Raw genomic sequence first — 19208 nt, 5'->3', positions numbered from 1 at the left:
AAACAAAGGCGGGGATTTTCTGAGCACATGCTACAATAGCCGTACACGCACAGCTCTTGCAAGCGGGTCTGCCTCGGGGTGCTCTGGATCTTAGAACAAAGACATGGTCTCCCATCCATTCATGCAGATCTTCTGTTGGAGTTGGCTAATAAGGACTACAATTCCCAGCTGCGGGTAATAAACCAACCAGGGATGTGAAATTAGGGGTCATTATTTCGCCCCATTATGGACTTTTACAATGTTTAGTGACCCTAAAGGGAGCATTAAAAATATCACGATGCAGCTCTTCAAATGGTCCTTCCAATTATATGTATAATACTTCAGGCGATTAAAAAAAAACTTTTTAAAGTTTCCAATATTCTTCCCATTCTCGTTTTATTACAAACGAGCCCTGCACTCTGTGAAGTCAGTTAAACTGTTTTGAAGTTGTAACTGTGTTGTGGGAATTAATATGGCATTAGAGGAGGCAGAAAGTTTGAGGGCAGTAAACTGAGACAGATGGACAGAAATAGAGTACGGCGTACGATGGCTGGATAAAACAGGCGGGCGAAGGAGGGGAGATAAAGGAATGGTGGCGGCGCCGAGGGGATGGTGGCGGCGAGGGTGCGAGGCGACGTCAAAGTCAGTTTGTCTGTGATGTTTTTGAAATTCTGGAGTGAAAAGTCCCCCTCCATCTGTTATTGTGGGACGGTTCTGACTCAGTGATTTCTATGATTGGCCTTAATCCCGGCCGAGTGGAGAAGACAGAATGAAGAGCTTAAAGCAGACTGCTCTCAYTCTGACAGGCTCCACTGGCTGCTGTTGCAGCTCGCCGCTATGCTTCGTCTGCTGCCACCTAATGGACTAAATGCTGCATGACATTGCATTTCTTTGCACTACTTCAGCACTTTGAACTGGGTTTTCAGGTCATGGCAAAACAGCTTCTTTTAATGCGACATGAGGTCATCACCAACAAAAAGACACGAGTTCTCGTTCTAATTTGAAAGAGGTAAACTTGGTTCTTTGATCTGATTTTTATAAATCAGTAATGAAAGGTGTTTTATTTGTATATATTTTATACAGCTCTAAATTCTGTAAGTAGTAGCCAGCTATTGTGACTGTCATTGTTCACAGCAGCCAATCATTGAAAATCCACCAAAAAGGTCTCTCCCTGCTGTATTAGTCACTCTGGGAAGGTTAAGTGACCCCGGTAGAGTCATTTCACAGTCTTTTGGTGCCCAAGGTGACTCAAGCATTCCTGGAGACCGAGCAAAGGGGGTTCATTTGGAACGTGTTGAGTGCCGAATTCAAAGCTGCAATCACATGTACAGTCTGTGTCGTGTTTTCTCAAGTGCCCTCTCACTCAAACACCCACATTGTGGGGCTGTTTTGGAGGGTCCCCGCAGATCACAGGGACGACAATGCGGTGTGTCGAGTGCCCTTTAAGTTAATGCTCAGTGAAGGGGCCTAACAGACTGCAGCAATCACAGAGGCGGACCAGTGTTGAGTCGGCGCTCGCCACAGCATGACGCCGTCCGTCCCCGGTGTGCTGTCATCCCCTTAGAAATAACATGACTTTGAGTGATTAAACTGCTCCCTCCCCAGAACAAAGCAAACTCAACGGTTATGAATATTAAAGATCCTAATCGTCTCAAGCTGAGCTTTTTGTTTTCTGTTTTGTTTTTTTATTTTTCTGCTGACTTCTTGCCCCGTGAGTTCACAATGTGTGACTAAAATACAATTCTTCAAAAATAAAGAAAATAGCATGCTGCTGCTCATTTTCTGGCTGTTTGTGCTTGTATACCCTAACCACGTAGGTACAATGTTTGCATGTATGATTTATTAATTAATTTATTTATTTATTTATTTATTTATTTATTTATTTATTTATTTATTTATTTTACATTGCACCACTCCAGGGAATGGGCTCTCTCCAGTCACTAAGTAGGAGTTTCTTGTTGGTGAGAGGAGTTTGTCCAAGACATGAATGGTTTGTTTGACTTTTMTGGGCATAGTTAGTTAAAGATGTGATTGGTCAGAATGACTATAGCTATGTTTACATGCACAAAATTCTTTGATCGGATTGAAATGTATTCAGATTAAATAATCAGAATGGATTGTTTACATGGGCACAATCCAATCATRATGAGTGTTTACATGCGCCAGGCTTATATTCACAATAGAAGCACTGACATGCACAGTTGCTACTTTCCCTAAAGAAAAAAAAAACTTCTACTTTCGTCATGAACATAAAGAGCTTCTGAGTGCTAGACGTTACTGCACTCCCTGGTTGAGCTGCAGGTGACGCGCAGACTTTTAAAAATTATTTTATTTTATTTTATTTTATTTGCGAAGCGGCGCAGGCTGTGTCTTCCCTCTTTATTGAATGAGAGAACGGGAGGAAAAGTTCTGTGCTGCTGGAAACAGTGCTGCTGTCCCTCCCTCCACAAAGGAGAAGAAACCGCTGGATGAAAGTCAGCAGACATGCGCAGTCAGTCAGTTTTCCACAATCACAATAAGATAATTGGATTACCGGTAAGTGTTTACATGCATGTCATTCGGATTATCAATCGGCGTAAACCACCTCTCTCATTCCGATTACAAATTCATTCGGATCGAGCTGAATCGGGTCAGAATAATCCGAATGGGGTGTTTACATGACGCATTTTTATTCCGAATAGCCGTTTAATCTGATTACTTATGTCCATGTAAACGTAGCTTGTGTTGGATGGGGCTTGATGAAGGCTCATAACCCACAGTCATAATCCAAGACAGGAAGGTGCTAGCTGCACAAAATTTGAACACCRTACTTGAGGAGGGATGTGTAAGTGTTTGGCTCATTCAAAACAGCCCTAACCCACCTGGAAAAAGATTTCCATTTTTTAAATGAATATTAATATTAGTCATCAATCCAGACAGGATAAATGTTATTTCATAATTTTACTATTACTTCCTCTTTAACTTGACCCAGAAGACAAGTCAACTGRCCAGTCATGGTTTTGCCAAACTCCGCCCACCCAAGAACCTCTGCCTTTAATTCCAAACTCTGCCTACACAACAAGAAGCTCTCCCTGTGTACAGCAGAGACCCTTTTGTCGTTTCATGTGACTATTACAGAAAATTTGTTATGCAACATGTCCATTTGACCATTGGTCATTTTCTGGTCTCAAGGTATCAGTCTTAAAAATGGTTTCAAACCACTATTTTTTTCCATTTGTACCATTCCTGCTGTTTGAATTCCTTTTAATGCCATGCAGAGATTCGCTCCCCCTTCCTGACTTATTGCTGCGAGCTGTCAGTCAGCTGCGTTTGATGGCTGAGGGGAGAATCGCCCTAAACTTTTCCCCTTTTTTAATATAGAAGATAAACTCAGCTGATGAAAACATTCCTGGCAGCAAAATCCACAAGTCTAGTAGGTTGAAGCGATGCARCTGGACTTATTTCATTTTTTTGTAGGCATGTTTTTTCAGTCAAGCATTATTAAAGCAATATTTAATTATTTCTAAATAACAGTGATGAGATTATATAATGTATTTTATAGTTTTTCTGTGGCTTTWTGATATTGTTGCTCAAGGTGATAATTCCATCAGTCTCATACCCTCCTCTGCCCARCACATTTACTGTAATGTTGGAGCTTGAAGTTTATACTGTTGACTCTCCTGTTATATTTGTGCCTGTTTATTCTGCAGCGTTATTTTCTGTGCTGTGTGGGCCTCCACTGAGCTTATCTGTGTTGTTCTGTGCTGATCTCACTGTGCTCATCCAGTGCTCTAAGCTGCTTGGGCTCCAGCCACCAGCATAGATGATATATCCCTGCCCCCCTCCCTCCCACATCTCTCACTTTGATTCATTGGCTGTTTGTCTTTTGGGCCAACAAAAAAAAAAAAAAAAGGAAGAAACGGCACATGAAGACACATGGCGGTTCTGGAGGAGGGGACTTCATTAAAGTACTATGAAAGAGATGAGGTCCCTGAGAAATTGTGGCCTCTGTGGGGAGTGGTTGGAAAAGAATACCTGGAGAGAAACAGCTGGAGAAACATGGCTCTGAATATATACAATACTGGCCTCTAAATAAGAGATAAATTGATTTCCAAAGGGACAACATCAGATTAAATTTGCCAGAATATAGCAAGTGAATAATGTTAACTATTTTTTTCATCCGCTAAAAGAACTTTGCATTTGAATTAAAGAAAACAAAACAACAAATAGGACTAAGTGATTTCAAATTGTACTGTTTAACTGGTTTAAAACCCCAAACTGAAACGTGTAATGTTGATAATTTTACTAAGAGATTACCACCATGGTGCTGCTCGCTGCACTTTAGCAGAGCTGATCCTGTTTAATAAAAAGCTGCAGAATTACTGTCTTAATGGGCTCTCGCTCAGTTCACAGATCAGAGCCTTTGGTCCATTGTTTTAGGTACATATTGTGTAATTGGAAAATAAATTAATTGCTGTTGTGGTGATCAAAGAGCGCTCAAGTGAATAAATTCAGTGTGTATGGGTGAATGGTCAGATGGAGTGGAAATAGTCTACRTCTTCTTTTAACATAGTTATATGAATTCACACATTCTTGGACTTCTTGAAGCTGTATACAAACTAGAAGTAGGAGTTTTGTCTCTGTGGCTGAGCTCTTTATAGAAATAGGACATCTCGTATGATGAGAGTTTATATCTTGGTTGTTATTTTTTATTTTTTTATAAATTGAAAGTCTGCTGAAGCAGGCGACAGGTACCTCCGCTTCAAATGAACGTGTTCTCGCCTTAGCAAAGGGGGTCTAAATTGGGGTTAGTAATTTCAGAGCCTTGGGATTTTGAGGCCGATCTCACTAATCTGGGACAAAAATAACATCGCCCCCTAGAGGCCCAGGGAAACCTAGATACAGAAGCACAGAATGGGAGGGAGGGAGGGAGAAGAGAAGAAACTCCAAAAGCCCAATGCTGCTTGGATGACTTCCCACGTGAGCAGCTTTTACATAAGTTTCTTCAGGGACGTACTAAAACTACATCACAGTAAATGGTGTTAGAGAGTTGAAGCACATTTCATGCAGCATTATTGTGCAGTGGTTGTAAAACCAGTTTTACAAAATAAGGAAAAAACTAACTTATTATGCCTTGAAGCCACATGAAAAAGAGCTACGACAATGCAAAACTTCAAACTTGTAAGTTTTAACATGTAAAATGCTTTTTTATAATGCACCAATCTAACTTTTATGTGAGATATGATCTGCTCTCTGTTCCATATTGGCASTTTTTCTTTTCTTTTTTATTAGTAATTTAACAATTGATCGAAAATCAATTCATGATCAAATATAATTACATAAAATGTCAAGCAATTCATAGAAATGTATTATTCGATTTCATTTTCATAGTTTAACAGTAAGTTATGTCTTTYGAGAAAAAATCAGTTTGATTAACTTTTTCCACAAAAGTATTTGTGATATTTTCATTTGTTTTTGAAGTTCTATGTTACTAAGACTACAGACAGTTACTGTTTGATATAACGACAAAGATGCTGATCTTAAAATAAAAGAAACCTATTTGGTTATACAATGACTACAATTCATTTGTTGAAAAGCATAAATAAAAATATTTGTAATTATGAACTTCAAATCAATAATCAAATCAAATCTGGGTTTGAGTGAATTGTTTCCCTATTATTAATCTGTTAAATGATATTTTCTGACATTTTTTTATTTGTAAATTGATTTCTAAATTTCATGTGTCTAGAGAATACCAAATTAAAGACTGACTTTTTTTTATGGAGTGTAGTTTCATCTATAGACAGTCCTAAAAGTAGAATTAATGTATACATGTTTGTTTTTTTAAAGTGTCTCTTTTTTTATTACATTTGCCACTATCTTGACAAGGACTCACTAGAAGAAGAGTTCTTTTATCTCAATGAAACCCTCTTGGTTAAATAAACAAAAATAGGGGATAAAAAACGCTATGCAGTTAAAATCAAAGCTGGCGTTATCTTCTACGTTAATGTCATCTATAATTATGGACAAACAGCAGCAGAGAGAAAACCTTCAAATGTCAAGATCAATTACATAATGAATGTGAACCATTTGCTTGTTTAAGTCGTTCATTTTAATTTAGTAAATGAGAAAAATCTGTTGCATCTGAATTTTTTTTTCATCTTTTTGGTTGTAATATTCTAAAGCATAATCTGTGTCATGATGTTTTAAAGAAAAGTGAACTAGTGTTATTTTTATCACAAACTAAAAGTTCATTGCTGACTTGTGCTGTTTGTTTTCTTGTAGAAACTGGCGAGGGAGGCTGAACAGCTTCAGAAGGAGCACGTATGGCAGGACGGTGTGAAGGTAAAGTGGGATACTTACTTCTCTTCCTCCTCCTCAGGACTTGTGTTTTTTTCCTCCCTAACTTCACCTAACAGATGAACGTAACGTTTCACCACCAGCCTCCCATCAGTTTAACGATTTCTTTAATGACAATGTGATCAGCATCACAGAGATTATGTATAAAATATATTAAATCGTATTATAGCCCACACATCTCTATAAAACTGCTTCTTTTATGCTATTGTATTATCAAAGCTATTCTTTTTTTTTGTTATATAGCCATAAAATGTGAACTTTGCATTCTTTTCCAGTTGACCTTTTAAAATATTAATGATTCGCTCTTTCAGTCCAGGAAAATAAATGCTACTCTGACCGCACGTGYCTTTGTGCTCCATTGACTGTCAAAAAAGTGGTAAACATTCAAATGGTCAACAAATGTTCACTAGTTGTATTTTATAAAGTGCATTTCATAGAAACAGACTTTTTGCAAAATGCTTAACTTGACAATGCCTCTTAATCAACAAACTTTAAAAGACACATATAAATGAGATTTTGGGGTGTTTTCTCTTGTTTTTTAAGTAAACAGATCATTCTTTGATACCTTCGTTTAATTTATGGAAAACAACTAAAAACTTGCATCTACTTTGAAATCCATTTAAACTGTGGTTTCAGTTTATTTAAGCTTTTTCTTTATTTAAATCTCTGGTATCTAGGTTCCTGTGTTTTACATAATCCTAATGCCACCCTAAAGGTGTGAATGTCTGGAAATCCTACTCCAGGTTTTAAATGAGCTTTAACTTTTACTTCAATCAGTTTTAAACAAACATCTGCACTTGGTGGAGATTTCAACTGATCAGCAGTTTATCCAGGACTGACGGACCTGACAGTTCTGTCCAGGAGACAAACAACTKATGCAAAAAGTCCAAGATCTGTAAGATGACTTTTGAAGATGTTGCATCTYTGGTTAAGATTGAGTGGTAATTGTGTTATAATCAAAACTTTATTATGAGTCTAAGAGCGCACCTAGTTTTCCTGCTGAGAACCACATTTATTCATTAAACAGAAGCAACAAATGCTTCTTGTGTAGTCAAAGTTTATAACCGAGCAGTTTTAAAAAAAGCAGACTGTTGTCTCGTTTCAATACACAGAAAAGGTCATCAATTGCCATTGATCTAACAGTGTATATATACATAAATATAAAAGCTAGGTTTATATACATTGGACACACTTTCCCTGCTGTGATATACTCTGTCTCCAGGGAGACGAGCTCACTGTCACGGTACACTTCCCACAAATGGATTTTTAACCTCGTGCCTCCTGGGGGATATTTGAGAAAGGGCTTTAACTGATTTAAAGCGAATAATTATAAGCCCTACTTCTCTGCAAAGTCCATTTTTATTCATGGTTGCTTACACTCTGAAGTTGTAGTCTTATGGCGTCTGGGCTGCATCGCCCTCCCTCTCGCCCTGTTGGTCGGTTGGGGGGGGGGGGGGGGGGGGGCTGTCCCTTCATTTTAGGCCCGAGGAGGTTTGATGCCTGCCTCTCTCTGCCTGGCTCCAGTGCACCTCAATCGGATGTGTAGCCATGCAGGAAGTGGAGCCGGGGTCACAGTCCTCACACACACACAGCGCACCTGTTCATAAGTAGCTGCATCCAATATAGCATCAATAGCTCCTCAAGTGGAAAAGGCAGAACTCTCTTTAATCTATCCCTCCTTCCTGAAACCTTTACCCTCTCTTTCTGCTCTGTCCTTTTCCATCTTTTTCTTCAAAGTTTTTTTTTCTTTCCTATCCGCTCCTTGGCTTTATAGTCTTCCTCACTCATATACCCTCTTCCTATCTATATGTGTGTTTAATCAGGCATGAAAATAGTCGGAACATACTATATTGTCGCAAATGCTGCAAACGAATCCCAATGGTGCTTCTCAATTAATAATGTATTGAGCTGATTTCATTTGCCTTTATAATTAGGCCAGGTAATGAATCTCAGCAGGAGCAATGGTGAACCTATTAAAAAATATCACAAAAAGGTGGTAGTTGGTGGTGAGGGGAGGATTTAGTGGTGCGGTTAGAAATGCCACATCCTTGCAAGATGATGTTTTTCTCCTCCATRTTTGTAGATTTTGTGCTTTCCTAATTTCTCTTTGGCTGAACACTCTGCTGACTGACACTCTAATTAGATTAAGCCCCCATGCTCTTTGGGCATATTAGGAGAAATGTGTTGCATCTTAAACTAGTGGGTGGAGAAGTCTGTCAAATGGAAAGAAAATGTGTTTTTGTTCATGAGAGATGGAGTCTTTTTTTATTTTATGAACATATTTTGTGTGTGTTTGTACATGTTTTGGCAAGGTTTGGACAAACTTTTCGCTGTGACTTTCAGCACGCAGGTATTTAATGGTATGCGTTTATTAATGACAGGTTTTAGACCTGGCCCAGCCCATCTGCTTGCCCGACCAAACTGGTGACATCATATACGCTCAATGACACGCCTGTTCCTCATAGCGGCTGCCATCACAGCTGTTACCAAAGCAATGGGAGGATCTTACTCTTTCTGTTTTTCTTTTTTTTTTTTTTTTACCCAGGCCTTATCTCGGACTAACTGCAAAGCCTCTGTCTAACCATGCTGCTGGACGTTATGGATGGGAAAATGTTGATCATAACTGTTGAGATGGTCGTTTAGGGTTTTAAATCCATTGGAATGAAATGGTGTGTGAAATAGACATTAAAGTGTTAGATTGTCGCCGATTTCTCAAGGTCAGGTGTCCATCCCTCTGTGACACTTGACTATTGATTTGGCAGCAGAGCTGTCCTAAGTAGACACAGTGGATTTAGTGCTGCTTTACAACAGGGACAAAAAAAATCCTTGAGTCAAATATGTCTCTTTTTTATTTTGTTAACTAAATATTAACAAAGCTGTGCATTATCTGTGGAAAATATTCACAAACAACTAATGTCTCATTTTTCCCTCAATGCCTTGAGACATATTTTGGGTCCTGGAGCACTGACCAGTGCTTAATATTCTTAAATTTTAGGATGTAATTTATGTTAAATGCTTTCCTGGAAGCCAGAATGCATTTCTCTGGGTGATGTGATTAAAAGGGTGTTTAAAAATGCTGCAACCTTTTAATGGCTTCTCACAGAGTATTCTCTTATTGCTAGTGGCTTATAAAGTAAATACATTTTCACMGATCAATATTTCTTGAGGATTATTCCCTGTTTTAACCACCGAATTTGTTAGTAAATTGATGATACTGTTTTGTTCTTTTAAATACCCAGACACAGAACCATTTTAAAAGTAACACTCTGCTTTGTAACAGGTTCAAAAGTTTCATAGTAGGAGTCTTTTACAAAAAGCGAGAAGCTGACCGTTTATAGACTCAAGCTCAGTGATTGACCAGTGGGGATTTGGGCGGTCTCCCCAGGAGAAAAAAAAGTAGAACATCAGTTATGCATCTTCCTGGTATTGGAGGCTGGGAGGGTGTTTAAAGAGCCCAGCATCTGCAGTTTTTGAGGACTATTTGTGAGAATTATTCGGATTATTTGAACTTTGTTTTTCCCACCACTTCAGAGATGCAGTTAAGGCATTAAAAGCAACAGAAAAATTCAAGGCTGCTTTGTCCCAAAACAATTGTGTTTATCTATTCGGCTCCCAGCTGCTTGGCCTCGACTGCCATGCTATCTCAACTCCCCAAGGATGATATGTCAACACGGGCTTGATTCCCTGCACCCCCATCACCCGTGTTGGACCTGGCCTGTGAACTCAAGGCCAAGGAGAGGAAACTCTGAACTCTGGTGAACCGAGTTAGAGGCGGTAACATCGTGGACTCTGGTGGGTCGGGTCGGGTTCCGGCACGGAGAGCCATCCTCAATGTCACTGGCTCCATTGAACCCCGCCCCACCTCATGTGTTACCWGACCTAGCTCCCTCCCMTCCCCAGCTGTTTTGCTCTGTAGTGAGTGCATTTTTTTGTGCGAATGATTTTCTGTTTCTGACATAAATATAAGATCAGAGCAAATTTTTAAACTCATTTTTCCTATTGTGCATTTCCCAGCTGCAAAAAGGTAGCGTGACCCTGTTGCGCATGACCTGGTCACCTGTTCCCCCATGTTTTTGTCATGTGTGTTCTTCTTGAATGGGTGTTCTTAACTGCAATTTTCATTCTACATTGCATCCCTGATGTTATGTTTGAATGACAATAAAGCAAATCTGAATTATGTGTCAAAGTGTGTTGAGTTATTCTTCGTGGGAAGACCTTTGTATCATTAAACAATTTATTGATTCATTTTCATTGTTCCATCTACAACTAAAAGGTTGTGGAGAAGTAAGAAGAAAAAATGTTTCAGTGCTGAATATTCACTTCATTTTACTAATAAAGTAGAATAATCAAAATACCAAATGAAAACTTTGGGGTAAGTATTATATAATTAACATTAGAACATGTTAACAAGAGTTTAAAAAGCAGCTTAACAACTGGAGCTTGGCTTCAACAACTATTCAAACATGACACTTGGGTCATCCATTATCCTTTACCTGCTTCTTCCTTTCAGGATCACGGGGGTCACTGGTGCCCATATCCTGCAGTAACTGTGGAGCGGGGTACACCCTGGACAGGTCGCAAGTTCATCACAGGGCCACAGAGTCAAACGAGACAAACCCTTACTCTTCCACTCACACCCAAAGACAATCCAAAGTTACCAATTAACCTAACAGTCATACTTTTGGTCTGTGGGAGGAAACTGGGTACCCAGAGAAAACCAACACATGCACAGAGAGAACATGCAAACTCTMCCTAGAAAGGTCCCCATCCAGGATTCGATCCTGCAAACTTCTTGCTGAGAGGCATCAGCTAACTGAGCCCCTCGTGGGTCATATGACCCAATATTTATCTATACTTTATTTAAAAACTTAAAATCAGATAAAAAAGGACTGTGCATCATCTGTCCTGTTTTGTGAAACAACTTCACATTAGTTTTGTGTCACTGGGTTACATAACCTTGAAGTTATTGATTTTTGTTTCTCAAATGTTGTTAGTTTGGTAATTTATCGATGGCCCCTAAGCGAACCACTGTGTGTAGTGGAGGAGCGAGCAGACAGAGAGCAGATGCCCGAAATCAAACTGCCTGAACTGGTTTAGATGGGAGGAAAACGCTGAATTCCTGGAGCAGAAATACCCAATATCCAACCTACAACCAACTTCACCGTGGTCTTTCAGAGTGGGAATCCCTACTGGACGGGATGTCCCAGTACACTGTGGACCTAAATTACATGAAAACAACTTGAAAACTCAGAAACAGGTAATGCATCAAAACCAAACTTCTAAAACTTTTCTAACAAACTCAATCTTGATTCGACATTTCATGTAAAAAGACGTGTTTTTCTATTTGTGTAAATCCAATCAAACAACCAAAAGACTTGCTGAATACAATGCAATGTTTTATTGAATCTGTTCTTACTTTTTCTTTTATTTGCTGGTATGGGCTATTGACATAGAAAAACAAAAACAAAACAAAAAACAACATCATATTGTCAGTCTTTGCAGTAAAATTGCTAATGTCCCATTAAATGACATCACTACTCTCCATAGGAACAGATCCTTGAAGAAAGCTTGGCAATTTTAGCTGAGCCTAACCACCCCCTCTTCACAGAGTTTTCTCTTTTACCATCAGGACGTAGATTTGCTGTAAAAACATGTCGAACCAACAGATTTAAGAACTCCTTTTTACCTGCTGTTGTAATTTTAAATACTTCTTGTTGATTGTTGTGTGTTTGTAGTTTTTACACCTATACCATGATGGTTTTTTATGTTTTTTTTACTGTATTTGTGGTTGATGATTGTTTTTGTTTCTGTTGGTTGTGACACAAATTGTCCCATGGGGATATTAAAGATTACTTGACTTGACAGGAAACCCAGGTTGTTTCAGGTCCACAGTCTGACAGCTCCAAATGAAGATATGAACAAGATTCGGCAGGTAGTTTTCTGTATAGCTGATGAAGGTCAAAAACATACAGAAGTAGTAGAAAATAAATGCTAAAAGGATTCATGTAGTACTCAGACAAACAAAATTCTAAGTTATGCTAATTTAGCTGTACATGTACTTGAAGTTTGCCGTATAATTTTGAATAGTTTATAGCTTTAAAGCTACCTTTTTAAAATGACTGTAGATTTGAAGTTGTTTGTGTCAGTCTGTTCACAGAGCTCTTAAGGATTTAAAGAAATGTTTGTCGAACATCTGGCTTCTGTTTTTGCTTATTAAAGTCTCAAAGTTTGCAGTTTTGCAAAGATGAGCACATGCAGAATTTACAGAAAGAAAGATTCTGTTTGGTCATTATTATAAACAATATTATCACAGTGACATTATCGTCAGCCTCTTTTCTCCCGTCCTAGAGATTCTGACGATGACTACTGTCACATAGATGAAGAGGCGTTGACATGAAGCGTAACACGTTGGAACCAAGACACGAGATTGGATTGGGTGAAAGACAGGACGAGATTGTGGAGATCGGAGGTAGACATGTGCTTTCATTCAGATTGTGATGTGGCAGCTGCTGTACGTTGGAAATGCATTAGTGCTAATAGCTGCGCCATTAGGAGAGAGAGGGGCACTCTGTTGATGGTTTGCCATAATGAAACCAGGGAAAGGGGGAAGAGGGTGAGGCAGACAGAGCCACAGACGGGGAGGGAGAAAGCAAGCGAGTGAGGGAAGAAGGTATAAGAGATGGAGAAAACGGGAAACAGAGATGGAGCCATCTTCCAGGCCATTTACTGCAATCATCACTCTCTAATCAATCAAGCCTTTCATCATCGGACAACAATCTCCCTTTTTCTTTCTCTTCTTCTCTCTTCGTTTCTCTAACCATCTTGCTACCTGCTCTCATACATAACGCTGCAGTTTTCATGTGACTTCCTTTGGCTCTCTGCGTTTAACGGCGACCTGGTGCTACAACACTTAAAAAAATTATATTCAACAGTGTAGAAGTGTAGCCCACAGTGATCCATTGGGCATTCTTTAAATTAGGTATCGCAAATGTCCTTGTATTGCAAAGAAAAGCAAATCAATAGAGGATGCATTCTGCAAGTTTGCCTGCCGCGTTTCCTGCCCTGAAGTCACAATAGATTCCCTAAGAGGTGTAGCATGACCTGAAGTGATACAAGCGAGAGTTGCAAGGGTTTGTTCACTCGTCCAAGTTCGGCTCCTGTCATAATTCCTCTATTTGACATAATTGGCCCTTCAGAGAAAATGAGTGAGAATTATTGTGGCAACTCTCAGCCCAGCCCTCAAGGCTGCCAGCTCCATTATCCACAGAATACATTAATCTTATGAAGGCTGCCTTGGACAGATTCAAATTCAGATTTTTCTTAAAATAGACAGAAATGAAGGGATGTCACACACTCAGAGTTTGTTTTATCACCCTGCGTTCTCTACATGGTAATTTCTTTGTTTCATCTCCTAAAATGTTTCCCAACTCAATTATATGTTTGACTGTAGCAACTAAACTTTTGAGCGATTAGCCATTTGGGTGGACACATGAATTAAAATGCATTAGTACATTTTTATGCTAAATTTTGACCTATTTCACCAGAACAACCATAAAACGAGAAGCTTTTGAAATAAATATCTAGTTTACAACTGGATAGTCCTATAACAAACAACTATAATGTTTCTTAGTGAACACCAAATACCCAGAATTAAAGGGAAAAAGCATTAAATTATTGTCTTCATATAGAAATTAGAATGGGTCAAAATTCAGAGATTTACAAATTGGAACTAGTTGGCTAGTTTAGAACTGAGTGKAGCATTTCTAAACAAAAATATTTTTGTCAACCATTTTGTATCAGCATCATCAGAGCAACTAAAATTCAAAAGCGTCTCTCCTGCAGTGGCTTAAATGGAATAGACTGAATATAGTGCTGCAACTCTTTTTTTAAATATGTATTCTAAACATAGATAAACAGAGGCACTTTTTTTATCTCAAATAAACTTCATCTTTTTTTGTTGCATGCATTTTTTTCTCACCTCCTTTTTGGTAGAGCTTAGTAATAGAAGTCATAAACAGCGTTATCGCTGAATCCTGAACCGACAAACAGACTTCCATCTGCTCACCGCTGCAAAAGGGAGTAAATAAGGAGGGACTGTGGAGAAAGACTCCTACATTATTCAATGTAACCACATTCAAAATAGTTTATTCCCCATGTGAAATATTTAATGATGATCTATGGCAACTGAACTGAAGCTTTATATTAAAAAATAGGATTTGTTTTTACTAAACTAGATTGACAAAATTTCGGTTTTATTGATTTTATTTGGACTGTAAATGTCAAAGATTGACTGAATCTTCTTTCCTGACTTTTCTATTTAAGGGAATATATGAAGCAAACTCCTCTTTTTGAATACATTTTGTTGTGTACTTGGAGTCTCTAGGAGTGCAGAAAAAATAAAATTTAGTCTCTCTCCATGCTAAGTAGATATCTTTATATTCTGTTTGRGTCAACTCCTCAACCTGTTCTGTTTTTTACATTTTCTATGATGTTTTAGGAACTTTTACGTCAGTTTTTGCGATGGAACTTCTAAATTAAGTCTGGACTTACCAACTACAATTTTGTCATCTTCATTTTCCTCTGCCTCTGGGTCAGATTCTGGTTCCAACATGTAAGGCTGGATGGACAARTCTTCCATTGTTGAYATTTTAAAATTACTTTCTAAAAAAGAGTTTTTTCACCACTATATAGTCATAAACCCCTCTATCAAWCTAGAATAGGGAGTAAGATGTGAAGCATCTTGTTTGGATTTAAAGAGACCGCATCAAAACGAGTTCATCTAAGAGACACCTCAGCAAAGAGGTGAAAGAGGGGTTGTGGAGTTACAATAAGGAGGAATTCAGACCAAAGCGTTGCAGTTTTACTTTCTATAGACCCCAAAATGAATGATTTAAATATTAAAAAGTAGGATTTAAAAGCATGATATATCTCCTACAACTAAAAAACTGTTCACATACTTTTGGTTGGTGTAGTGATCCAGCAGTTTGGTCATTTTAGTATCTTGATTGTAAGCTACTGTTATTTGAGGTGGTGCTCAAAAATGTGGAAATGTCCTTTTTACGTTCTCTCTTACTTTTCTACTGTTTTTATTCCTCTTGAAAGTAATAGTTCAATTGCAAACCTGATTTATACACAGGAAACTAATTCAGAATTAGACTTGAATATTTGCAAGATGCAAGGTTTACCACAACCTCTCAATGCTGGGCCAAGAACTCAGGATTGCAGATCACTGGCAATTGGCCAGCATTCATTAACAGTTTTAACAACTCTTTAAGAACTGAGTCACGTCTTTTGGAAATTACATTATGGCTAGAAAGAGAAGGGACCTCACCTATTCCAGGTGGCTTTGCTCTCAAACAGGGAAGTCCTGTGAGATTAACTGTAAAACATWGTGTTTGGTCAACGCAATCTCACTCCCGACCTGTCACATATTGACGCTTGTCCAGGTTCCCTCTGCGTCCAGTTTTGACACGTCGGGTCAGTTATTGACGAGATTAGAACAAGGAGGAGCCCTTTGTCACATTTTTGAAAAGTGTAGAAAATGCACGACAACTAACTGTCCCAAACCCTAAACTTAACTTTTATTAGCCCTAGACATCCTATCCTTAACCTCACTATCCTAAAATTAACCAGTAACCCTGATCCCTGGTATTAACCATGGACCCCAACCCAAAGACCCGATGTAGTGTGTCAATAACTGACGTGAGGGGGTTACCCTGTGCGTCAAAACTGGAATAACTAAATAGATTCACGCAGTTGCTGTTGTTTCTAAAATCACAATTAAATCAGTATTAGATAAAAATGATTATTTTACATTGATTAAAAAATATTCTAAACATTTAAATAAAAATATGTATACCGGTACTTACATACATACATACATACATACATACATTCATTGATCAATACAAATAAAAATCTATCAGTCTTTTGCATAATTTTCCTGTAATACCCCTGTTTTACCATGGTTTTGAAAACCTCTTTTTTAAAAAAAGCCACTGATGAGTAGGAATGTCATGATCCAGATTTTTTGGCTCCAATTGCAACTCCATGCAATCCAATTTTTTTAATGCTTGGTCTTTCCGATACCGATCAGATAGCTTTATTTCCTTATTTCTTTCCAAGTGGCAAGGTTGGTAGTATTAAAGCGAGCCCTGCTGTTCCCACCAAGAGAAACATCCACTTTGTAGATTTTGCAAGTTGCAGTTTCATCATCATTGCTTTTCATTGAAAAGTGTTCCCACACTGTGGACATGGTTGCACACTTGTGTGTGTCTTGACTTCTTAACAGCAGTTGTAAAGCATGATGATGCTGAAAACTGTTGTGAAAACTGGATCGGCAGATCACATGACTAAATCCGATTCTACCCAATTTTCAAAACATAACCATATCTCCCACCGATACCGATACTGAGAATCTGATCGGGACATCCCTACTGATAAGTCATTGCAGAGGCAAAAAACCTAATGTCTCAAGAAACATTTAATGAGGTAGGTGAGATGAGAAAAGAGGACAGAGAATAAAAGTTCAGGTGCATCCGTTAGCCTCCTGTCGAGAAGTTTTGTCGGCTGTGACATGGTCTGCTTTCGAGAAGAGACTGTTTAAAAACTGGGCCCCATGTCTAAATCCCACTGATCGATCCCTCTGCCTCTCAGGAGATGGGAATCAATAGTCAGAGAAATCCAGTGAGCCATGTTGCAGACCTTGATTTTCCCATTTCACCACATGGCCAGCACCCATGAAATGTCATTTTAAAGGGTAAACCTGCTTCTTCTCTGACCCTCCAGTCAGAGTGGAATCACAAAACAGGTAAATATGGACTGGAGTGTACTTTCAGTGATATGATTGTTGTATTTAAATATTTTCTAAATCTAAATTTATTGATATTTTTTCCATGTATTGAAACTAGCAGAAGATGATTTTTGGAGGATTTAGGCACTGTTATTGGATCTTTATAGGATAACCAGTTTAAATGTAAAATGACAAAACTAGCCACTTTACATATACTAATCCTTATATTACAGGGTTTAAGTGGCATCTAATGATTTTTGTCTACCAGCCAGATACGGGGATGTGATGTTTCTGAGCAGCTTTAGGTTGTCACTTTGTAAACGGCTGTTTATTTGGACACTGCGAAAAAAGGTCTGTCTGCGTTTTAGACTTTTCACGATGCATCGTGTCCCTGCTGTCCTTGATAGCTGTCTGCAGATATCTTAAAGCAGAGTACTCTTTGTCATTTAAATTTTCAACTCATTGTGAAGGACAACAAAGCATCTGATGGAAATGATTGCTGGGTCCAAAATTACAGGTTTCCTCTGGCCGGCACTGATTGTTGATTGGGCACTTGGTCAGCTCATAGAGAGAGCGGGGGTGGTGACTTTTCAGGACTCTATAAACTAGCAGRGGGAAAAAATAAATTCTCATTGAAATGAAAGAAAAGTGGAACCTGAAAACATTTTGTGAAGATAAGTGGACCACCTGTGTCATACGAAGCTGCAGTGTGTGTTGGTCTAGACACAGCACACACATGATTGGCCACTGCAGCTACTAAATGTAAACAGAGCGAGATAATAACTGCATTTGCTCTATCAAGTCCCGTAGGAATTCACTGATAGTTGTAATATGGACTGTTTATCTTACGCCTTTATTTGGGGTYGCAGCACCTTTTTTCCTGCTTCTCCTGTAATGATACGAATGGTGGCTTGTTTGGGGGATGTTGGCATGTGTATGTCACAACGGATAGGCTTTTTATCTGCCATTGTGTCCACGCAGGGTGAAGATGCTATCAGCGTTAAAACCTGCTCCTCTATGGAGCCCTGTCAGCCAACAATGGAGAACAGCATTACCCAGAGTGCAGCAGGACAAAGCCGTCTTTTCTTATCTCGGGATTGGAATATTCACAGACTGATTWAACTGCTTTTCGCAAAGGGGATGTGTCAGGCGCTGAAAGAAATCGACAGCCCAGCAGAGATAGAAAAGARAACAGCAAAAGAGGAGGAGGAGGATGAGAGAGAAGAAATAATAAGACCTGCAGGATGTTTACAAAGAGAGAGTAAAGAGTGGAAATTGCAGATTGATGGGTAAAATTGAGGGCAAGAGATAGAACCGCTGMGTATGAAAACCATCTTTTAAGAATGCTGTATTAAATTTCACAATAATTAGACTTYCTTCTTTCGATTTCTTTCTTCTGTGCCCATCTTTCGGACAGTCTTTAAAAGTGAGTGTTGCAGGGGCCACGACGCCGACGAGCTGTGCATGGAAAATGTCATTTACTTTGCTGAATTTGCACTGTGCATTGGAGCTTTAATCTGGGGGCACATTTGTTTATTGGCATACAAATGAACATAGAAACGAAGCTATGCTTGGATGGCACGGTCTCAGCAGCTCCCTAATCGCTTAGAAGCCCGAAGATGCAGAGCATGCCAATGAGAGAGCCAGAAAGAGGGAAGCGGCCACGCCCAGGGCCTCCATCATGCACTCCTTTATCTGAGTTTCACTTCAGCTCAATAACTCTCTTCCTATTCTTGCTTTCTCTTTCCTCCAGGCCAAGAGTTTAATTTCCAGTAAGCTGGTTGACTTTACTGATGTTATAAGGAGACATTTTAGTAACCTTCACTGTTTAGGACAGTAGATTTCTTTTTCTTTTTCATGACCAGATGGCTTAAATACTATTGTTTCCTTTGTCATCTTGGACAATTACAGGCAGAGTATCCATCAGTGGAGGAAAGAGATTTCTTCACAATGTTCAAAGCATATAAACATTAAAAATTATCTTTTAAAACTGTTCCAAAGTTTTTAAATACTTGATATATTTTATTTTTCTCTAATAGTTAGTATTATTGACAGCTCAGTAATGTGGTTTAAATAATTTTGGCCTTTCGTTATTTGA

At 38.7% G+C, this 19208-nt stretch overlaps 1 protein-coding gene across 5 annotated transcripts in view; it reads left to right on the top strand.

Moving 5' to 3' along the window:
- Window positions 1–19208, top strand: part of cacna2d2a (calcium channel, voltage-dependent, alpha 2/delta subunit 2a) — a gene marked incomplete at its 3' end in the record, with an annotated part of 182855 nt that overhangs the window by 94625 nt on the left and 69022 nt on the right. For all 5 annotated transcript variants that reach the window (XM_014006325.1, XM_014006323.1, XM_014006322.1 and 2 more), the window contains 1 exon segment: window positions 6244–6303. In XM_014006325.1, coding sequence (XP_013861779.1) covers window positions 6244–6303 — 60 coding nt within the window.

The sequence above is a fragment of the Austrofundulus limnaeus genome, unplaced genomic scaffold, assembly GCF_001266775.1.
Source record: "Austrofundulus limnaeus strain Quisiro unplaced genomic scaffold, Austrofundulus_limnaeus-1.0 Scaffold35, whole genome shotgun sequence".
In the NCBI taxonomy this organism is placed as follows: Eukaryota; Metazoa; Chordata; class Actinopteri; order Cyprinodontiformes; family Rivulidae; genus Austrofundulus; species Austrofundulus limnaeus.
Note: the sequence above shows the minus strand (reverse complement) of the source record. Positions and strands in the feature narration are given on the sequence as shown.